The sequence below is a fragment of the Eurytemora carolleeae genome, unplaced genomic scaffold (genome assembly GCF_000591075.1).
Source record: "Eurytemora carolleeae unplaced genomic scaffold, Eaff_2.0 scaffold683, whole genome shotgun sequence".
NCBI lineage: Eukaryota > Metazoa > Arthropoda > Copepoda > Calanoida > Temoridae > Eurytemora > Eurytemora carolleeae.
Genome location: NW_019396594.1, coordinates 120,212 through 143,943, shown reverse-complemented (window position 1 = coordinate 143,943; position 23,732 = coordinate 120,212). Strand labels below are relative to the sequence as shown.

Genomic DNA, 23,732 nt, shown 5'->3' with positions numbered 1-23,732 from the left:
AGGATTTTCAGATATTTAAAAAGTTTTTTATGTCTCAAATGAATCCTAAAGAATTTGTCCACAACACTGCATACTTAGTTCAACTACCTTACATAGCCGGTCTGTCCCTTTAAGCATACCGTTGAGAATCTTTGCATGGAGAGTCACTTAAAATTGCGCCTCCAAACCTTTAATATTCATATTAAACCGGTTTTATAATGTTTACATTAAACCGGTTTTATAATATTTATATTAAACCGGTTTTACAATATTTACATTAAACCGGTTTAAGTTTAACAACAAGTCTAAGATTAGGGTTTGCATCTCCCTCCCCTGTACTGCTACACCTAAACAGAAATAAAAATAAAAAATTTGCCAAATTAACATTTTTTTGCCAAATAATGAAGACAAATTCACCTAAAAAGTTGCGTATGCTGCCAGGCAAGATCCCCCTCTCCCCCAGACATTAATGCGGTCAACTTCAACTCATTGCTACCTAGGTAGAAAGGAAGGTCGATATATTTGTTTTACTAGATTTTAAAGGTGTTTGGTTCCTAATAGTTATATCAAAAATAATCAGATTTCGAAATTAAAAATATTGAGATCATAACAAATCAAATCATGATCATGTTAGGGATTGCTTGTAGCTTCCTAATAAGATGATCAGACAAAGCTTTAAGGGTATTGTTGTGAATCGGGCATTGTCATCTTTGCATGGAGGGTCACTTGAAATTACGCTTACGGTCCCTTTAACTTAAATTAACATTATAAAGTGCACTTTGTTGATTTACTTTAGTAAAAGTAACTATTCAAAGTGAGAATTAATTGAAGTAAGAAGTGTAGAATAAAAATGATTATGACCAATTAATGCTGGGGTTCGGAAACTTGTTGAAAAAGTTTACTTAAAAAGAAATATGGAAATATGTAAAGTTTGGGGATAGGGCGGGCCCGTAGGAATTTCAGAAAGCAGTTCCCATCCCTGACTTTCCTACCTGTAAGCTGATCCGTCTGAAGGTTGACCCCTGGCTGTGGTAGCAAACACGAACTCTCCCCGCAGAGTTGCCAGATTACTCGACCTCAACAATTTACAAATACAGCATTTCTAATTTAAGCATTTATAAAATTGACTTGTTGTTGTTAATCTAATATAAAGCGCGTATTAAAGCTAAAATAAAAAAAAATCCTAGAACTTTATCATTTCTGCAACAATAGGAAGTCTACTTTCAATTAAAAATAAGTATTTTGGGATTTTTTAGTTTTGACAGGGTATTTCGAGACTGTTTCCCGAAACACTATGAACGGAATTTTGATAGGATGCTTATTAAAAATGTTAGGATGATCTTAATCCAAATTTTTACTTTCTTTCTGCAAAACCTGTTTAGATTTCATATACTGATACAAAAAAAACAAGCTACAATTTGCCACAAAAAGTTTAAACTGTATTTAAATTTGGCTTGAAGGGGCCGAATCTACAATTTTCAGAACATTTTTTGGAACATTATTTTTCTCAATTGGGTAATGTTCAAACTAGAATGTGTAAATGACTTTCAGGTAGGGTTTCATGCGCAAAAACTTTTTATTCCTTTTTCAGGAAAGTTTATTGCATAAATAATACAATATGAAAAATGTAGTTTGCTAAAAATTTCCTTTAATAATATACCAAATATGTTTTTATGTTAATTATAAAAAACTAGTATTTCCGAAAATGCACTACTACTGCAGTAAGTTTTAGCGCAATGATGCGGAAAATTTGTATTATTTTTCTGATATCCATAACAACGGAGAAATTAAAAAACCTGTTGTCCTGCCAATATAATTTTTTGATATGGCATGCATTGAGATGAATTTCAAATTTGTAGATACAAGTTAGTCAGCTACATATCAAGTTTTGCGCTATTATTGCGCATACTGCTCAGGCGCGAAACTAGGGGGGCCAGGCCCCCCCCCCAGCCTGATTGAGAGGGGGCATGCACTCCATGAGAAAGCTTGCCCAAGAAATCCTTAATAGGGGTTCATACTCCATACTCCATATATAGTTCCAAAAATAGCTAATTTTCATTTAGCTGAATGTCTAGTTGCGCGCCTGAATCACTGCTTTTAAAACCAGAAATTCGTATGATCTTGAAAATTGCTTGAGAATCTTTCCTACCTGTTTTAAAGACAGTTGAGTTGACCAGTAACTCAACATGACCAGAAGTATACCCAGGAGGAAGCTTCACCTTCCATGTTACAGAACCTTTCCCTAGATTCCCTTCTTGTCTTGAGAGATAAACCATGTTCCAGTCTGATTCTACTATTCTGGTGACATTCTCTGCTTCCAGTATACCAGACCTCCAGCCTTCGATCCTAGTACCATCTCCTAGCAAATAGTAATTCTTGTTCATGAAGAGCTCAAGACAGAATTCTGTTTTCTCTACATCTTGTGCAGAGGGGGTGAATGTAAAAGAGGTGGAAGAAGGTTCACCAAGCTCGCCTCTAGCTAATCTCCAGGCTAAGGATCCGGTCTGTCGACCAACCTTTTCACCTTCCCCTGCCTTTCTAGGCATTAACATCTCCAAACAGTCAGCTAGTCGCCGTTGGGCCAACTTAGCCTTCCTTTCTGATGTGTAAGTCTCTTGAGCCTTCTCTGTAAGCTGCAACAGGGACCGTATTAACCATTTGGGTCTGACTATATTCCTACGCTGCTTTGTGGCAGCATGATCCTTAGAATATCTCCATGTTACATCTTGGACTTCATCCTTAGAGCTTGCTATTACATAAGTCAACTTCTTCCCCCAGCCCGCTTCATAGACTAGAGGTTTATCCACAGCTTCACCAGGGTCTACATGGAGCCACCGGTCTTCTGCAGGGCTCCACACCTCACTCCAAACATGATCAGTCCAGTCTAGGATATGCCTGGTATCAAAACCAAGTGCTCTGCAACATAATACAAAACAGTTGGCCCATTCTCCACACCTGCCCCGCCGAGTCTCAAGCAGTTTGGCCGGCTTGGAATGGTACCTCGGAAATCTTGTTTCAGCCCCACAGCTTTTACACACATAACCCTCAACCCTACCAGCACCATCTGCCTGCTCCTCAATTGTGGGAACTAGCATTCCTTTGTTCTCAGTGTCCCCATTACAAGTGCTACATTTAGGAGCGTCTACCCACTTGAAAAACTCTGTTTTAAACCATTCTTTAAACTCTATCAACTTAAAATCCGAGTACAGGAGATCTGATAATCTGGGATCCAAGGTCTTAGCTCTTTCTAATTTTTCTTTGGCAGCACTTTCAAATCTTTCGACTGGCATGACAGATAAGGCAGCGGCCTGGGCTATAGGGTCTTCATAAGTCAGCATGTGCTGATAACCAGAAACAAGTTTACGATGAAAATCTTTTTCTCTTGCCAGAACATCTGGCATTAGAAGTCTAGAGCTTCCTTGGATGTTGCTGGAGGACCCTCCTGATTCCATAAGGCTACTTAAACCTCCTGCAGGCCCGCTAGAACTTGCAGAACCCCCTGGTAAACTAGAACTTCCTTGAGTTGGTGCTCCAGAACCACCTGATCCACTAGTCTCACTCCCAGATCCTCCAGATGCCCCAGGTTTAGATCCCGAGCTAGATAAGCTACCTTGACTTGCATCTTTAATCTTCATTATTGCATCATGAAATTTCTCAATCTATAAAAATACAATATACTATAACGGAGTAAAAACCTATATAACCAGTAAAATTAGTTATGTACCTTGCTGGTAGGGATGGCAAGGGGGAGAAGTAGCTTATCATCATCTTCTTCAAACCCCGCTGAGAACAGAACTTCAAACGCCCCTGATAATGTTAAAATGAAAATGATTCATCAGTTCTTTACAAATAACATTTGACAAGTAATATCAACATTAAACCATGCAAAAACCCGATTTAACGATTTTGAGCCGAGTCTGAAGGTTCAGCTACATACAAAGAACAGAGATAAGAATAGAAGGGAAATAAGACTATCCCTCTGTATGAAGTTGTTCCCTTTGAGTCTGAAAAGGAAGAGGACANGCCGCAAATCACACTTTTTTTGACTCACCCTGTATAATTATTTAATTATTAATTATATAATTGACAGTTGGTCGTGGAAGGTCGTAGCAGGTCGGTTATAGACGGGGGACGACGCTATATAATTATAATTATATAGCACAAATGTGTGAAACACACCTGCAGTATATATGGAAACAGTACAACAAAATGGCGGGTTGGCACTTTTTTCAACTTAATTCCACTCTATATTTATCTATTCTCTTTGACTACGTATCTTGAATCCATGATTCAAGATATGCCCACGTCCTATGGATGAAATACAGTTAAGTATTGGAATCGTCAATAGGCAGTTCAGTCACCTAGTTCAAATTCATTAAATTCGGTCCCAGCCTACTTAAAGAATATCTTGAGGGAGGGTGGTGATTGTGAGGCAAAGGGAGTTGTAGAAATGTGAGTTTAGCAAGGTGGGAAATTTATATTTCAGGCAGAGCTGGGTACCCAATCAAGTACTTGAATATAAAGCTGTCACATGATCAATTAAAACTATCAGGACAGATTGATAAAAGTATTTTTTTAAATAATATATCAAAATGTCATTTTGAAGTATGACAAGAAGAATTATTTCACTTTATCATAGAATATTTAAAAAATTCATTTTAAAAAAGGAGAAAAGATGTCATGGTAATCCAAACCTTACCTGCAGCAGGAAGCAACTTGGACTCTATCTTTGGGTTTGTTAATTTAACTTGACGATATTTTATATTTCCAGGATCCTTGAACAAGGACAGATAAAGAGGTCACCAGAGAAGTTTTTAGAACAGAGGCCGAATTTAAAGAATTTTAGCTTAAATTTTTGAAATTGTGTTCAGTATTTCAAGATTTGAGCCGGTGCTCAATTGAAACGGGTTTTATGCGGTTCTGCCACGCGGCTTAAATTCTTAAGATTCGGCTTCTGAGCAGTTATTGCCTTGGGTTTATAATTTCCAGAAAAAATAATCATTTGCCCCAACTATGTCAGGAAGTTATATATATATATAAAGTCCTCATTATGGAATTTAATCGCTCAATTTCTTCTGGTCTAAATAAAAGTGTTGTGAAAAAAATGTTATTTATCAAACTCTTTTGTACTTTTATAATAGCGCAGATTGTGGTCAAATCTGAACCAAAAGCTTTAAAAAACATAACGGTTTTTTTTCAAAAATAATTTTGATTTTGTAAAAAGTGATAAAATCTGTATCTGATTCCTTAATGATATTGGAAAACAATCGGATCAATATATCACAGGCCTCATTCTAAAAACAAAAGCTATTAAAATGACTGTTTACTAAGTGACCCTTTAATTCTCAATGATACCCTTATCACTATTTTCTGTGAAAACATGACGGAGATATCCTTGCTTTTCTATCTGCCAATGGAAAATTTATAATGAGGGTTTCACAATAAAACCTACTTTTAGATTTCTACAGCAGAGACAAGGAACAGAATTGACAACATGAAAATTTTCCTAATTGGCAAAAAAGGTTTTTCTCTTGCAGATAGAAAATTTCATGTTTGGAAATAAATATTTTTATATCCTCACAAGTTCTTAAAAGAATGTTGGTATTAATAAAACTGAAATACTTTGTAAATCTTTCAATAAAAGGTCACTAAAAATTAAGTCTTCACTTCCCTAAAGTTATTTTTTCTTGTCAAAACAATAATTTTGAATACCTTGACAGTAGGTTCATTATCCAATAGCAGATTAACAACTGAGACATCTATTGGAGCTGGTGCTAATGATTCCCATTGCTGGAAAGATCTGCTTCCTTAACAAATTAAATATATTTAGGAAATCAAAGCTGAAATCTAATAACAGCCCCCCCCCTTTCAGCAAAGCAATGTTTTGGTGATTTGCAAATTAATGAAAAAAAACTTGGCAAATACAACTGATATTTCACGCTGATTTGTAAACTGTTTTAATAGCTTAATTAGATCAATTTAATCAATTTCACCAACTTTGGCGATCTTAACTTTAATTATCATTTTTTTTATTAATTCATTATTATTATCAAGTAACCTAAGCTCATAACTTCTTGTCTCCCATCTTCAGATATCAAACTACCATCCAGTCCAATAACCTGACACAACAAAATTTATTAAGTTTGTTGACAAATATTTCTGATCAAAAATAGGCAACATTCTTTTTTTAAAGCACTTATAAAACATTTGAAATAAGAACTAAAGATCCGCGCAATATGCAATGTGCATTTCATCCGCGGAATCATTGATAAAACGCATGCTTGAGTGATAAATTCTTGATGTTTCTTTTGGGAAATATTTTGTATATGCTTCAATTTTTTAATGAGATGCTTTTGTGATTAATCAAGAAATCACCTTAAGTGCAGGAATGCCGCGTATAGAAAACTGCGCCGAAATTAGCTGTGACGCGGCCTGACCTGGAACTAGACCAAACCAGTCGCCATGTGCCTCCTGAAGATTTTTAGAATAGGTAAAACAACAGAGTTAATTTAAATCAAAAATTAAGTGTTACTAATCGTTTGGGATCCATTTAAAAAAATGTATTAAAAATTTCAAGATTTCAAAACCTTACTATGTTAAACTTTAAACGTTAAACATTTGTTAAACTTTGCAATATCATTATATCCTAAAAAAGAAAAAAGATAAAAANTAGTTCAAATTTGTCTTCATAAACAACCATATTACCGTTAACGATCCATTTGATACATTTTTTTGAACAAAATAATTCGGAAAGAATGAACACGGACTACCGGACCAGCTTAAGGCTAACATTGACAGGCATGGAATAAACGGTTTTTAAATAAAAGTGTCCATACCCTTCCACCATCGGTTGACTCTTTTCTAATCGATAATATTTCACTTCGCGTAAAAATTTATGGGCCGATATTTGAACCAGCAATAGAAACAAAAAAATTGTCCGAGTTAAAGATATTCAGATATCACAAAAAAAGAGAATTTTTGAACATTTCTCAAGATTGACCCACCTTCATGTAGCTGTAGAATTCTGTCTCAGATCGGTCGGAGGACACAAAAATAACTTCTATTCCCTTCCCTGGCCCTGAAATGTAAATGGGGTCAGATCAGGGATTGAATTTAATGAATTGGAGAGACCGTTGAACTACTTACAGCCGGTTCAAATCTTACATCACAGATTTAAATCCTCAATAATCTATAACTTTGAATTGGTGATTGAGCGCGCGATAGATGGTTCAGCGACCTCTCTTCAATTTATGAAATTCCGTTCTGGTTTATTTTTAGGCTTTATATTCTTATAATTGTTGGTTGGACCAAAATCAAAGAAGGCAATGTCCGAGTCACGACGGTACCCTTGGAAGATTTGTCTGATTAAGTTGAAATAGATATCAATGTTTATAAACTTGAAACCTGATTATTTTCCATTGTGGTTTCTAAAGAAAAGTGACTCGCGCAATTTTGGTGGAAAACATAAAGGAATTATCAGAATTCAACGTTGTTGACCCTAGAAAAACGACAATATCTTCCACATTATTGATTAGGAACAGGTTCTAAGGGTACCGTCTTAGCATAGTCACTTGGAATTACGCGAACAGTCCCTTTAATTTACATACCTTGTATCCTAGAGTCTCTGTATGCTTGAGCTAAGCGTGGTGTAAAGGCACGGCATGGGGGACACCAATGGGCGGAGAAATAAAGGGCCACACCTACCTTATCCTGCGATAAGAGATATATATAAAGACTTAAAGGAACCCTTAAGAAAAATAGCAAATACCATTCGAAACAATGCCCGTTAAATCTTATTCTAAAAGAAAGGCTAAATTTGTAATTTCATCTGGAAAATTAAACCACTAAACTCGTTTTTTTTTGCTTTAGAAATTTCGATTTTAAAAGCTTTAGTGATAACCCCGGGGGGGGGGGGGGTTGTCTCCTCCCCCACAACCCGTTGCTATTTCAATTTCATTACCTTCAGAATATCTTTAATATCACATCTTCTTCCATTTTTGTCGACGATAACGGCACTCGACAACAAATCCATCTAAAAGTAAAAATTTAGATTTTTTCAAATATTAATTTAATTATATATATATGAAGTTGTAATTTCTGTCTAGGTGTCTGTCTGTTTGTTTGTCTGATCAAAACTCAGAAACCCCTAGACCGATTGCCTCAAATTTTGATTGGCAAACTCGGGTGAGCCATGGTAATGTTCCTGGCTTGGTTTTGAAATTCTAAGTTAAGTAATAATAGCTAAAATCGTAATTTGTGACCAAGTGCGGGTAAATGGCGGGAGTAACTATGAGTAACCTGGGCAACGCTGGGTTCCCAAGCTATGAAATAATATTTTAATTGACATTCAAATTTGGATTTTTACTTTCTTCATTAATTCCGACTTATGTTCATCATGTTTCTTTTATTACACAGGAATTGATCTAGGGTGGAACTGAGAGGACTTAACCTTTTTTAACTTTCCAGGCGGAGGGGGGCTCAACCCCCACAGCCCCCCATAAAACCCCTGCAGAATGCAAACACTGCATAATCACTTATCTAAAGGTAAAGCGTCGAAATATATATGTGTTTGCTACTAAACCTAAACACTTATTGCACTTGCGTATAGGATAGATATCCCTCAGATTAAAGGGACTGCAAGCTGCGTAATTTCAAGTGATCCTCCATGCAAAGATGACGATGCCAGATTCACAACGGCAACCTTCAAGGCTTTGTCTGATCAAGTATGAATTTGATACCAATGTTTATAATTTTGAAAACTGATAATTGATCAGACAAAGCTTTCAAGGGTACTGATGTGAATTGAAAATTACCATCATTACATGGAGGGTCACTTGAAATTACTCTTACAGTACTTAACAAAAGCCGTTTCTTACAAAATCTGAGTAATAATTGCATGCAGCCCTTTCAATTAATCATTTCAAATGTCGTTTTAACCATAATGTTATATGGGACACACTTTAAAAGACAACATTGTTTTGGAAAAATTGGACAATAATTACTAACTGTTTAAGAAATTATAAATGGATTTTTTTAGTCCTTAAAGGTACTGTAAGCGTGTATTTAAGTGACCCTCCATGCAAAGATGACAATGTCAGATTAACAACGGTACCCTTAAAACCTTAGTCTGATTAAGTATGAATAGATATCAATATTTATAATTTAGAAAACTGTTATTTCTAACTGTGGTTTCGCTACAAAAGTGACTTGCGCATTTCTAATTCAGGAAAACAAACATAGGAATGATCAACATTAAACATTTTTAAAACCTTGAAAACCGACAAAATCTTCCATACTATTGATCAGATAAAGGCTTCAAGGGTACCGTTGTACACCAGAAATTGCCATCTTTGCATGAAGGGTCACTTGAAATTAAGCTAACAGCCTCTTTAAAAATATTAAACGTAGGCGTCATTTCAAGTGACCCTACATTTCACTCTCCACTTAAACCAACTATTTCTTTGCTCAGTGTACTGCAAGTCCCTGCAGTACACACCGAAAGCTTAGTTGAGTTTGATCTATGAGGACATGTCTGATTTACGCAACGGTGACATTTAAACATTTAATCTGCTCTGCACTGCACTGCACTGCACTGCACTGCACTGCACTGCACTGCACTCAGGAACCTAACATCAACTTTTCAGTTAAAAAAGTGTTTAATTCTGATAATTCCTAAATGTTTTAAAAGTGTTAAATTCTTACAATTTCCGACATTTTCCTTCTTAAGTTCTAAACAATTAAAATTAATCTACTTTAAGGTTTAAAAAAATGAATATTTAAAAAGCTTAAAGGCTACCGTTGTCAATCTTTTTTTTGTAACTGGATTTATTCTAAAGTTAAAATTACGTGCAAACTGTAAAGTCTCTTAATTACCGTATTACCTTGAATTGTGAATTCCACTAGAAACACGATGCCTTGAATCACAGTAAATAATTCCAAGCAGACATATTTCTTTCTCTGAAATAAGTTAATTTATTGGTATAATTATAAATTGGTTTAAGCGAAAGACGACCACTCACCGAGAGAATTAAAAAAGGATGTTTAAATACAAAATATAATATAAATATATATTTCATAATGCATATTTTAAATAAGCACACGGCACATCAATACTTTTAAAAATTAAAATTCAAAAATTAACCCCCCCCCCCTTCGAGAAATGATTTATTTTGGTAATACTTTTAGATATAAACCGGTATCGAACCCATCTAAGTCAAATCACCATTTGCTGTTTTTATTTAACAGAGAGGGGGGGGGGAATTCGGTTTAATAAAGCTAATAGCAACCCAAAAAGGGACTGTTACCCAATCTGAAAATTCGCATGATATCTCTATTTTCGAAATTAGTAACTCAGCCAAGCCTGTTCATCGCGCAATCATGTTCCTGATAGTTCCTGATAACCAGCATCATCGATATTTTGTCAATAAAAAAATCAGGTTGATCGAAAATTTCGCGGATTTGTGACAGAGCCAGTTTTTTTTAACATTATAGATAATTCTGGCCCAGGAATACCATAGAGCAGCAAGATTTACTTGAAGTTGATGTTTTTTCACGTCAGTTTTCCAAATTACAAAAAAATCAATAATAAGAATGAATAAATGTTTAATGAATACACAATAGAATAAATGTATGAATAAATGTACATATTATTACAATGAATAACATTAAATAATAACGAATGAATAAATGATTACATTAAATGAAATAATGATATAAATATATACAATTTAACAATATTTCACACTTAAAGTGATTTAAGTGGGGATGTTATATTAATAATTTCAGCTAAACCAAATAAAAATAACTTCTAAAAGTGGCTGAAATTAATGAACAGGGGCGTATACAGGGGGGGGCCACCATACTTGAAACTAAAGAGAAAAAAGCATAGGAGGGGGGAAGCTTCTTTTAGCGCTTCTTTCCACCCCCGAAGAAAAAATCTCTATACGCCCCTGACTTAGTATCAACTTCTTCACAATTTTAGTAAAAAATGTACCCTCCATACATATCTAAATATTTTATAATTATTCTAACATTAAAAAAGTTTTAGTTGCTTTTCAGCTCGATAAAGAAATTGTTCTTAAAATTGCCACATAATCTCAGTGTGTTGTCATGTCCCCCCCCCCATCCCCTATTTAGGATAAAACAGTTTGCTAGAAAGATCCAGAAAATGTTTGTATCAATAAAGAACGAACAAATGTACTTTTCACATCTTTAATTTCGGTAACAAAATTTCAGATCTAACATAGATTAATTTTGAAATTTCGTGTTTTTTTTTGTAAAAAAAATCTTTGGAATAGTTTTTGTCTGTATTGATGACAGTTAAGTTATTTGATTAGAAAAAAAAAAATCAAATGCATCCTAGATGTAGAATAATTTCCGTAATTGGTTTGGATTGTAATTTCATGTTTGGTGTTGATATAAACTGAAATTTCAGATTTTAGGTTTGTTTTAGGAATTTCAAATTTTGATTGGATTTCAAATTTTGATTGGATTCACACATTTCGTTTGGGATTTCTGATTTGAATTGGGTTTTCAGGCTTTGAACTTGAAATAGTCTTGAGGAATTTAAGACCAAAATCCTTAACAATAGAATATCTTTATCAATGCTAAATTAAGTGTTTGAAATGATGGTTGATCGCTTGTTTGTTTGTTTGTTTGTTTGTTTGGAAAGAAAGAATATTTTTAGAAAATATAAAATTGTAGTTTTTGAATAGATTTATTTCCTGATTCCAAAAACTCTTATTCCCGACTCAAAAATCTGAATTCCCTACTTCCAATACTGGTGTTCTGGACATCAAAATAAGATATTCCGGACATCAAAATAAGATATTCCGGACATCAAAATAAGATATTCCGGACACCAAAATAACATATTCCTGACATCAAAATGAAATATTTCGGACATTAAAATAAGATATTCTGGAAATCAAATTTAGATATTCCAGACATCAAAATAAGATATTCCGGACATCAAAATAAAATATTCCGGACATTAAAATAAGATATTCCGGACATTAAAATAAGATATTCCGGACATCAAAATAAAATATTCCAGACATAAAAATAAGATATTCCAGACATCAAAATAAGATATTCCGGACATCAAAATAAAATATTCCGGACATCAAAATTAATATTCTAGACGTTACAAACTGGAATTCCGGACAGGAAAATCTTAAATTCCCGACTCCCAAAACTGGTATTATGGTCTCCTAAATCTGATATTCCGAACTCCAAAAATTTATTTTCCGAACTACAAAATCTGATATTCTGGACAAGTAAATCTTGAACTCTGGACTGGTAAATCTGGTATTCCGGACTTCAAAAACTGGAATTTTGATAAATCTGGTATTCCAGACTTCAAAACTGGAATTCTGGACTGGTAGTTCTTGAATTCCAGATTCCCAAAACCAGTGCTTAGAATCCATTTAATTTTGATGCGGATCCGGATCCGGATCCTGGATCCGCACTGGAAAAAAATGAATCCGGATCCGGATCCAGGTCATTTCTTTAAGATTTACTGATTTTTTAACAAAGAATAATTTTCAAATTTTGTTTTATTTTTTTTCGCATAATTTATCTTAAACTTGGTGAAGCATTCAGAGATGAGGAAATTTTATAACCTCTCTTTTTTTTCAAAAGTTCAGATTTGGGTTTTAGGAGTAAAAAAGTTTTTTTTTGCAGTTTTTGGTGGATATTTTACCCCTTGGATCCGGATCCAGGAAGCCAAAATCTTGCGGATCAATCGGATCCGGATCCTAAGCACTGCACAAAACTGATATTCCAGACTTAAGAAAAATGGAATTCTGGACTTCAAAAGCTGGAATTCTGATAAATCTGGTATTCCAGACTTCACAAACTAGAATTCTGATAAATCTGGTATTCCGGATTTTAAAAACTAGAAATCTGATAAATCTGGTATTCCAGACTTCACAAACTAGAATTCTGATAAATCTGGTATTCCGGATTTTACAATCTAGAAATCTGGTTTCTATCCCGAGCTGAGACTCTCGACAGTTTTCAATGGTTTACTAATCTTGTTGCTGGCAGACATATAGAACATCTCCCGTAGGATAGAGGCAGGCAGACCCTGAATACAAACATTTAGTAAAGGTATTGTAGACAAATATTCAAGTGAATGTCCAAATCACAAACGTACCCTTTAAACCTTTACATGATTAAGGATGAAAGAGATGTTTCTAGCAATTGATTCTCAACTTGAGGATTCATGCTGCGGAGACAATGGAGGAATTTGTGAGAACTTAAACTTTTTAAGACGATATCGTCATTTCTCAGATAAAGGATTAAAGGTTGCAGTTGTTGATCAGACATGGCACTCTATAATGGAGAATCCCATAAATATCGTCTAGAATATCTTTCAACCTTCACCTCAATGAGGGGAGGAAGGCCAGCCACAACAACTTCTCGTCCGAGCCACATTCTCGTCATTTTCTCGTCCGAACCACCACGAAAACCTCATCCTTCGTTTACTAGACACTTTAAAAAAATAATATTGGAAGGACGAGGATTTAGAAGTGGTTCGGACGAGAAAATGAAGAGAATGTGGCTCGGACTAGAAATTGTTGTGGCTGGCCTTCCTCCCCATCCTCAATGAAGATTATCCTAAACTGGCATTAATTCTCTCTCAGTTTAAGAACAAGACACAAGGGACCGGATTTAGTGAGTTGCAACTACTTACCGCCGGTTCAAATCCTGAATCGCCAATTCAAAGTTTAAGATTCATGAGAGTTTAGGTAATGTATTGGAGAGTGAATCGGTGATTCACTATTCGAACCGGCGGTAAGTAGTTCAACGACTTCTTACAACTCATTAAATCCGGTTATTAGTAGTTCAACTACCTTTCCACTTCATCAGAATTATTCTAAATATGAATATCAAAATTACAACATAATATCTTTCCGGAGTCATCTGCAACAAAAACTAGATTTTTCGGATGAAATTTTGATAAAATCAAATTTTATGATTTTATCCACGTTTCTTCTATTGAAATTTGATTATTTTCAATTTTGGTTTCTAAAAAACGTGAGTTGTAGATTTCTACCGTCAACACTTTCCAAGCTAGAAAAAGAAGCATACCAGAGCCCTAGGTTTAAAAACTTCGGCTCGAGCCGTAATTCCTTAAACCCGACTTTAAGACACAATCTTAGACCCAACTCTGCCGACAGCTTGTGTCACGTGATTGACAGCTGCAAGATCTTCGGCTTGACTTAAGGAGTTAAGCCCAATGAAAATAAAACCGACTTTGGTTGGTTTCAGAAGAGAATAAGGCTTAATGTTGACTCACTGTTGAGTCTTGTTATAATAAGAACCCGAAATGCACCAATTCCTACCATGAAAATCCGACAAATAGAATATTAAACCGGTTTTTTGAACTCAACTCAGTGGAAAATAAGATGCAGCTTATATCCGGAAGCTCAAGCCGTAAATAAGGCCCAACGAAAGCTAAGTCCTGAGCCGTATTTTCCCGAATTTTTTAAATCGCGGACTCAGATAACGGTCTAAAGGGTTCTTTAGTGAATTGGTCAATTTACCTTTGTGCTGAGATTCTTGTTCTTAACCTCCAGCATTGCCAAGGTCTTGAGGGAGGGACTGAGGTCAAGAACGTAGAGGTCATTGTGATCCATTAATTTAGTAGAGTTATCCTCGTCCTTTAATCAGACATAAGATACACTTAAAGGGAGAGACCGGCTAGACATGGTGTTTATACTGAAAGTGTAGTATTGAAGAGAAAAACTTGGGGATTCATTTAAAACCAATGAGACATTTTTACGGTGTACAATTTTTAAATAAGAGCCTAAAGTCGTGTGTAATATTTCATCTGTTTTTTTACGTTTATTACAAATTTTTACAAACGTGTAATTAGTTATTTCAAAAACTGATTTGCTATTTAGGAACATATTTCTTTAAAGAAATATTCGATGAAATCCATTTTCAATTATTTAATTATCATCATTACCTTTGCTGTTTCTAAAATTTTATGTGAGATTTTAAAATGGATTTTAATAACTTATTTTCAATAATATAAGTTCATTATTTTTCTCAACCAGTTTGTAAACATACAATTAGTTTGCAGAATAGTAATTTTTACATGTTTTGTATATATGTTATTTAAGAATTAAAATAAAATATTACAAACGAATTTACGCTCTTCTTTAAAAATTGTACACCGTAAAAATGTCTTATTGATATCAAATGAATCCTAAAGTTTTCTCTACAATACTGCACTTTCAGCTGAACTACCATGTCTAGTCTTACCGCTCTCTTCCTTTAAGGTGGCTCGCTGGAATATATAAAGTTTAATTTACTTAAAAGAACAAAACGTTTGTCTAACGAAAACTACGCAGGTAGTTCAATGTAAGTACTGTACTATGCACGGTGCACACCAATAATTATTATTATCAAAATTTTTTTAAATTATCGAATTTTAAAAAAAAAAATTTAGATTTTTTTGCCTATGTTACCCCCAGGGTACTCATGGATTCAATCAAAAACGTTTAGCCAATTTGGTCAAGCCGTTTGGCCAGCTATAGCTAACATATATATATATATTATATATATATATATATATATGTATATAAGAATATATATATATATATATATATAAACACTGTATGCTATCCAGGGTGTCCCAATAAACATGGGAATTGAGAGACGACTTGAATATCGTCGTTGATTTCCGATAATTGATAATGATATAAAAATGCATCAAAAATCAGTTTTCTAAAATGTGGTCTACCTTCTTTGTATCTTTAAAATTGGCGGAGACATTAAACATTTGAACAGTTTTTTAAATTTTCAATAATAATATATTATGCGTAGGAAGAAAGTGTAATAATCAAAATTATTGTTATAATATTGAAAGAAAAACCGTGGAATAATTTTGATTTTTACACTTGCTTCCTACGCATAATAATATTATACCACATTCTTGGAGGATTTAAACGCATTCCCAGAATTAATATGTTAATTCTTATTTTAAATTGATCTATCTATCTATCAAGTTCCCGGTGAATAATTCTTGATATTGTCACTTAGTTCGTGGATCTATCTATCTATCAAGTTCGCGGTGAATAATTCTTGATAGTGTCACTTAGTTCGTGGAATATCATAATTATTACACAAAATGGGTGACAATAACAAGAAATATTCCGGATTTGGCTACGTAGTAAATCCGATAAGAATGTGGTATAATATGGAATCTGAACAAATTTTTTAATATCTCCGTCAATTTTGGAGGTAAAAAAATGGTAGACCACATTTCGGAAATCCCGAGACTACCAGTTTAGGTGTTAAATGTTTTTACTATGATACAACAAAACTATATTTACGAAATAATCCCGCTCGGAACAAAGACGATATAGAAGTCGTCATTGCATTCCCATGTTTATTGGGACACACATGTATATGAGCGACCTGAGCTTAATTATTTACATAGATGAATCTAAGGGAGAGTACATTAACACGAGAAGGACGGTCTGGGGGAATGGAGTAACTTCTTTTTGAGTAAAAACCAGTTCGAAAAAAAACTTTTATAAAAAGAAAATGATCAAGTTAATCTTTAAAAAAAAGAAAGTTTCAAAAGTTAAGCATCTATTTTTTTTAATGACATGATATTTTTTTGAAAAAAAATCTCAAAAATTAATGGAAAATATAAATCTATTTAAATTGTGAACATGTTCTTTTTTTACATTTAAAAACAAAGAAGAAACAAATTTTGCGGATTTTTAAAAAAAAATTCGCGGATTTTCAAGAATTTAATTTTTTTACAAAATTAAAAACCTTTAAAACACATTTTTTTTAATTTTTAACATTCATAAACCTTCTCTGGGATAACACGAGGTGCCACAAAAAATTTGGGCCCGTTCGGTTCAGCCGTTTTGACGTTTATTGGATACAAACAGACAAGCCAAATTTATAGATAGATAAAAGTAAACTTTGATTCAAAGGATACAATATATCAATATATATATATTGAACAATATATATATTTTAGACCTGTTGTGGTAACATGGATAGTTGTTCAGGGGTGAAGAATAAAGGAGGTCCATTGTAGGGGGAGGTTCCACCAAACAAGTAAATTTTAGACCCAACTCGACATAGAGCCTGGCGTCGCCTAGATAATAAATTGAATTTCACATCATAAAAATCAATAATTATTAAAAGGACTGTAAGCGTAATACCCTTGTTTTCCATTTTGTATTGCAATTTAAATCAATAATATTTTAATTAAAGAACATTTAATATTATCTCTTTATAATCCTAATATTGGATCAAACATCGAACCTTGGGTTAGGTGCTGGTGCTCCGAAGGGGATTATCTGATCCCATCTCCAGGAATCCTGATCCAGGATCCATAGATCATTCATGTGTTCCTTAGTTCTCCTAGATAGATAGAAAGATATATAGAAAACTAGCTGAAGTGCCCGGCGTTGCCAGTGGAATAAAAAATTAAATTTTGAATAAAAAATCTAATTTTGAAAAAAAAATTCGAATTTAAAAAAAAACATACGTATACACATACATACAAATATATATTTATATATGAGCAAAGAGCTTTATATAGATAAATAAATAAACAGATTGGCAAAATAGGGATAACAATTGTATAAACTTTAAATGATGAAAAGAATAAAATATCCGTCTAAGGTCTCAAAAGAAAGTTTGGGAAAATCTGAATAAAAATCTGGTGGGTCTCTGGTGTTTTTTTTGGTTTCAATGATGATGATTTTCACCAAAAATCATAAGTCATTTACCCGTTGTAACCACCGAATATTAGAAGACGACCGTCTAGGTTGAGAGCACTGTGAGACCGCCGACCACACGGCGGATGACAACCTTGCTCTACAAACAGGCGAAATTTTAAAACTAAAGTGACTGTAAGCGTAATTTCAAGTAACTCTCCATGCAAAGATAGCAATGCCCTAGATAGAACGGTATCCTTAAAACCAAAGAACCACATGGAAATCTAATTTATATTTGATCAGACAAAGCTGTTTAGGGTACCGTTGTAAATCGGACATTGCTAACTTTACATGAAGGGTCACGATCGGTTGTTTATCTGCAGATTTATTTAATCTTAGTTCAATATCCGAAGTGTAATTGTACCCTATGACCGGGGTTATGAATATCCCTGCTCCGGTCATGCATGTTGAGAAGAATTGAGATTGAAGCAGGTCAAATTTAAAGTTTAGTTCGATTGAACTCGATAATCGATAAACACAGCATTAAACTTTTAAATGTAAGTATTTAAGTTTTTACTCCGGGAATATATAAGAATATTCAAATGTTATCGACGATTTAAATTAAACCAGCAGGAGAGAGGTAACACATAAAAAACTAAAGACTGGACTTTAAATGTGAGGAGAAAAAAAGCTTATCTCTCATTTGTCCGATAATCGCTGGTTGGATCAATATGAGATAAACTTGTCTATTCTCTCAAATAAGATTAGTTTTGATCATTTAAAAGTTTTCAGCTCATTCAACCCAGTTTACTTTTCAAGTTTCATGGAAATTTCGTGATTTTTATCATTTCCCGTTTATCCTTCTTTTTGAAAAACATTCTTTCTTATCATAATTAATAAATTTAATTTTTGCAATTGTTTGCCTAGTGCAGGGTTATGCCAGGTTAACGTCTGGGTATCCAGATAGCACACCTAGATAGATAGATACAGATAGATAGATAGATACAGGTAGATAGATAGCACTGGATAAATAGATCGATAGCACACCTAGATAGATATATTTATATACATTGCACACCTAGATAGATATATTTATATAGATAGCATATCTAGATAGATAGATAAATAGATAGCACACCTAGATAGATAGATAAATAGATAGTACACCTAGATAGATAGATAAGTAGATAGCATACCTAGATAGATCTATAAGTAGATAGCACACCTGGATAGATATTTATATAGATAGCACACCTAGATAGATAGATAAATAGATAGCACACCTAGATAGATAGATAAATAAATAGCACACCTAGATAGATAGATAAATAAATAACACACCTAGATAGATAGATAAATAAATAGCACACCTAAGTAGATAAAAATGTAGACAGATAGCACACAGATAGATAAATAAGATAGATAGCTTTAAATAAATAAAATATGTTCTACATTTAAATAACAAATAGTTCATTAAATTTTTACTTTATTTGAATAGAAATCGGGGCCCATTCCTATCCCGGTCAGATCTGATCTACCGCCGAAAATGAACATGTTACCGCCGATCGCCGTCGCTGAGTGAAAATCTCGTTGAACCGGCGGATCTCCTTGACACATCTAAACAATATTTTGAATGGTAAAACAAATCTAAATTTAAAAACTCAAAAATGCTGAAAAACTTTTAAAAAAATTTAATTGCTCCCCAATTTATCTAAATAATTTGAAATACTACCAAAATATCTAAATTGTTAGAAAGCGTAAAAATGATTTTTAGGTTTGTTTACCAAAAGCTTCCATGCAAATGTTTTCAAATCCAGTCTGTACACATCCTGCCCGTACCTAATCAATCAATCAATCAATCAATCAATCAATCAATCAATCAATCAATATCACAAAAAAGCTTATTAATTATTCAAAAACCAACATTAGCAGCCAATTATTCATTCACTCTGTCAATTAATCAATCACTTATTATTTACTTAATCAAGAAATAATTCACACAATTATGAATTAATCATTCACTCACTTATTTACTCACTCATTAAGTTAATTATTTAATCCTTCAATAAATTAATTTATCATTCATTCACTTAATTAATTATTCACTCATTTATCCTATGAATCAATAAATAATTCACAAAAATATTAATCATTTGTTGACTCAATTTTTACTTCACTACTTCAATTGATCAATCAATCAATTAACAAATGAGTAAAAATCAATTTATCAATAACTAGTAAAGATCAATCAATCAATAATGATTCCATTAATCCCTACCTCTCGATCATCTCCTCGTACCCCCCGAAGACGTACATATAGTTCCCGATCACGCAGGCACTGTGCCCATCCCTTTCCGCCGGGATATCTCCATGGACTAAATACCAGGGGTTAGATAGTTAAATAGATAGATGAATGGGTTAATTGATCAATCGATCGATCTATCGATCTATCTATCTATTATGATTCCCTTCCCCCACTAATGAACCCGCTATACCCCTTATCGGAAATATTTGGGTCAGTGACCGATAGATAGATGGATGGATGTAGATATATGGTTTAATAGATTGACAGATAGATAGATGGATGGATGGATGTAGATATATGGTTTAATAGATAGACAGACAGATAGATAGATAGATGGATGGATGTAGATATATGGTTTAATAGATAGACAGATAGATAGATAGATAGATGGATGGATGTAGATATATGGTTTAATAGATAGACAGATAGATAGATAGATAGATAGATAGATGGATGGATGTAGATATATGGTTTAATAGATAAACAGATAAATAGATAGATAGATAGATGGATGTAGAATGTAGATATATGGTTTAATAGATAGACAGACAGATAGATAGATTTATAATTGGATGCTTTAATTGATCGATAAATGGATGGACAGACGGGTTGACACATAGATTAACTAATAGATAGATAAATAGACGAATAGATGAATAGATAAATAGATAAATAGATAGACAGATAAATGGATAAATAGATAAATAGATAAATAGATGAATAGATAAATAGATAAAAAAATAGACAGATAAGTATTAAAGATATGTATTGTTTTTTTTTTGAAAAAAATATATCGATATGGAGCATTCTTTACCATCATTTCTTAGATAGAATTTTAAAGGATTTTGTTTACTGTTCATTATAATTCCTGAGACAATACTCTAAGGTTGTGAAAGCCACAAATTCTGGCAAATGCACATTTGTTATTCAACATTTACTAATTTTAGCTTTTAGCTGTAACTCTGAAATATATTTATATTTATATTTATTCTCATATTTTGGCGCTTTTTCAAAAACAATGATTTGCGATTGTGAGTTGCCAAAAAAAATTTGGCCCGAATCGGTTCAGCCTTTTTTACCATTATATTTTACATTAAAAGAATTTACCAGTTGGAGCACTCCACTGGTAGGTATTGGTATCAAACTGATACAAAACGTTGCAGGCAGATTCGTCATTCCGGCCGCCGAAAAGGTAAATATAATCGCCGAAAGCTATGACAGTGTGTCCGTATCTTTGAAAGGGAATTCTTTGTAGTAATTGTTCTCCAGGAGCCTGGAAAAATAAACATGTCAATAAAAATAAAAAAATAAAGTCAATAAGTCCTGTCTATTCCATTTTGGTCCTGTCCTGTCCTGTCCTGTCCTGTCCTGTCCTGTCCTATTTACCGGTTTTGGAACCTCTGACCATCTAAAGTTTAATGTGTTCAGAACAAATATATCGATGGGTCTCCAATCCCTGTAATTATCTCCTGTACAATATCCTAAATATCATAATTTCATTTTCTAAAATATTCAAAGATGAACAAAACAAAAATCTGGGGAAATGCACCAGTTGGACTCTGAGTTCAAAACCCAAAAAATAGATTGTCCCAAATTAATTTTTGAAATTTATAAAAATATGGAAATCTAAAAAAGTAACCAATCTTTAGCATCTACTAATCCTAATGCCATTTAAATTTTTGTGTGTTATAAATCAACGGTTTTCTTTTTTTCTATTTTTTTACCTCCAAATGAGAATATTTTATCTCCGACAGCAACCGCTGCATGATTAACTCTACGCGGGCCCCCCTTAATTAAACAAACCATTAATTAATAAATTAATTCCTTAAAAAGTTGATTAATTCATTAACAAGTTGATTAATTCATTAACTAGTTGATTAATTCATTAACTAGTTGATTAATTCATTAACTAGTTGGTTAATTTATTATATAGTTGATTAAATCATTAACTAGTTGATTAATTTATTGACTAGTTGATAAATTCATTAACTAGTTGATTAAATCATTTACTAGTTGATTAATTCATTAACTAGTTAATCAATTCATTAACTAGTTAATTAATTCATTAACTAGTTTGTTAATTTACTATATAGTTGATTAATTCATTAACTAGTTAATTGATTCATTATTTAGTTGATTTATTCATTAACTAATTAATTTTTGTAAGATTTTTGTAAGATTTTTGTAAGATTTTTGTTACTTTTTATATATTTGTATGAAAATCATAAGTAAATTCAATTTATTAAATCTTGCTATACAATAAGTATCCATTTTTCTTCATGCGTTTTCTGACCTCTATGTGTGTAGTCCACCACATGATGAGCCTGTAAAAAAAATCGTTACAAATTTTCTTTAACAATTTTACTTTTTTCAATATAAAGTTGTTGTTGTAAAACTTTGGTGTTAATTAGAGAGGTCTCTGAACTATCTACAGTCGTTTCAATCCAGAATGGCAGATTCAAACCTTCATGAATCTTTATCTTTGAATCGGGGATTCAAGATTTAAACCGATGGTAGGTGGTTCAGTGATCCAGCTCAAATTAATTAAATTTGCTTCTTCACTACACAGTACACATATGAATGCATTTGTTAAACCATTTTTTTACTTTTACCCTCTAAGAAGCATTTTGTCCAAAAAACAATAAATATTATTTAGTTGAAACTAGAATATTTAGTTTACAAGCTTGTCACTAGATTATATCCCAAAATAACCAATTTAAAGAAAGTTAAAGTCACCAAAATATTTAAGTTTTATAAAAATTGAAGTTTACCACCACTTATAACAACCAACCCTGGTTAGGCGGGTCCAAAATGCATAGTAAATTGTGATTGCTTATTTGTAATATCTTATGCTTTGTAATAAAATATTAATGAACAAAACAAATATCATGTAGCAGGTCTGGGTTAAAAAACAGTTTAAAAAAACACCCCAAATAACACTTTATTAAAAAATTTCCATAAAATTAACGAAATATTATATATTCAGATATAAAAAGTACAAGGAACATAAGGAAATAGAATCTATCCCAATATATTTACCTATGAGAATGTGTTGGATTAATACATTTCAGCAGAAAAATATATTTCTGAAAAGTTTTTATTAGGTTTTGTAAAATCAAAATCAATTCAAAAAAAGTTGTTTATAAACAGTATATTCAGATTTTAGATGGTGGTAAAGTTGGTATTAAATTAGTGAATTTATCTGGAACTAGCTGAGGTGCCCAAGCCCGTGGAAATTTTTCAATTTTGAAAAAAAATCGATTTTTGAAAAAAAAAGTTGGATTTTGAAAAATAAATTTGAATTTTTTTAGCCTATGTTATATAGAGTGAATCTGAAAGGAACTGCAGACGTAATTTCAAATGACCCTTTATTTTACGAATGACATAGATAGGTTTAGCAGATTCCCCTATTTTTAAAGTTACTGACCCTTCTATTTATATAACGTAGTAATCTCTGTTTGTCTGTCTATTTGGTTGTATGTCCGATCATAACTCATGAACCCCTTGACCAATTTATCTCAAATTTTGATTGGGGGAAATTCACTTAGATTTTTTAATAATTCTTAGTTTGGAGGGGAGGGGGATTGACTTTTATTTGAAGATTTATTTCAAGGCAAACTGGATTCCCTAGCAAGTGTTTTTATAGAAAAAGATGTTCTAAACAACTAAGCTCTGCTCTTAAGATGGATTATGAATGAACTGGATCAAATTACAAGTTCAGAGAAGATAAAATTGGAGATAGTAGG

General features: G+C 33.0%; 2 protein-coding genes across 3 annotated transcripts; both read right to left on the bottom strand.

The window, feature by feature from the left end:
• Positions 1-192: 192 nt before the first annotated feature.
• Positions 193-9,943, bottom strand: LOC111706031 (peptide-N(4)-(N-acetyl-beta-glucosaminyl)asparagine amidase-like). Its single transcript, XM_023478783.1, has 14 exons — positions 9,861-9,943; positions 7,940-8,011; positions 7,587-7,689; positions 6,984-7,057; positions 6,355-6,450; positions 6,038-6,098; positions 5,692-5,786; positions 5,226-5,273; positions 4,679-4,754; positions 3,704-3,786; positions 2,129-3,638; positions 972-1,055; positions 397-475; positions 193-326 (listed from the first exon to the last, which is right to left on the bottom strand). The coding sequence occupies exons 2-14, from the start codon at positions 8,009-8,011 to the stop codon at positions 257-259; spliced, it is 2,451 nt and encodes an 816-aa protein (XP_023334551.1). The 5' UTR covers positions 9,861-9,943; the 3' UTR covers positions 193-256.
• On the bottom strand, positions 9,938-23,102 carry LOC111706032 (kelch domain-containing protein 3-like). Of its 2 annotated transcripts, XM_023478785.1 has the most exons (16): positions 23,026-23,102; positions 22,280-22,310; positions 21,711-21,774; positions 21,373-21,467; positions 21,094-21,259; positions 19,960-20,056; positions 19,466-19,520; positions 19,167-19,298; positions 18,605-18,653; positions 17,754-17,841; positions 17,284-17,382; positions 16,996-17,113; positions 14,532-14,648; positions 12,934-13,069; positions 12,769-12,855; positions 9,938-12,367 (listed from the first exon to the last, which is right to left on the bottom strand). In XM_023478785.1, the coding sequence occupies exons 2-14, from the start codon at positions 22,301-22,303 to the stop codon at positions 12,971-12,973; spliced, it is 1,203 nt and encodes a 400-aa protein (XP_023334553.1). In that variant the 5' UTR covers positions 22,304-22,310; positions 23,026-23,102; the 3' UTR covers positions 9,938-12,367; positions 12,769-12,855; positions 12,934-12,970. The 2 variants fall into 2 exon arrangements, with proteins under 2 accessions (XP_023334553.1, XP_023334552.1); XM_023478784.1 differs by having other exon boundaries at positions 12,769-13,069.
• Positions 23,103-23,732: the final 630 nt, after the last annotated feature.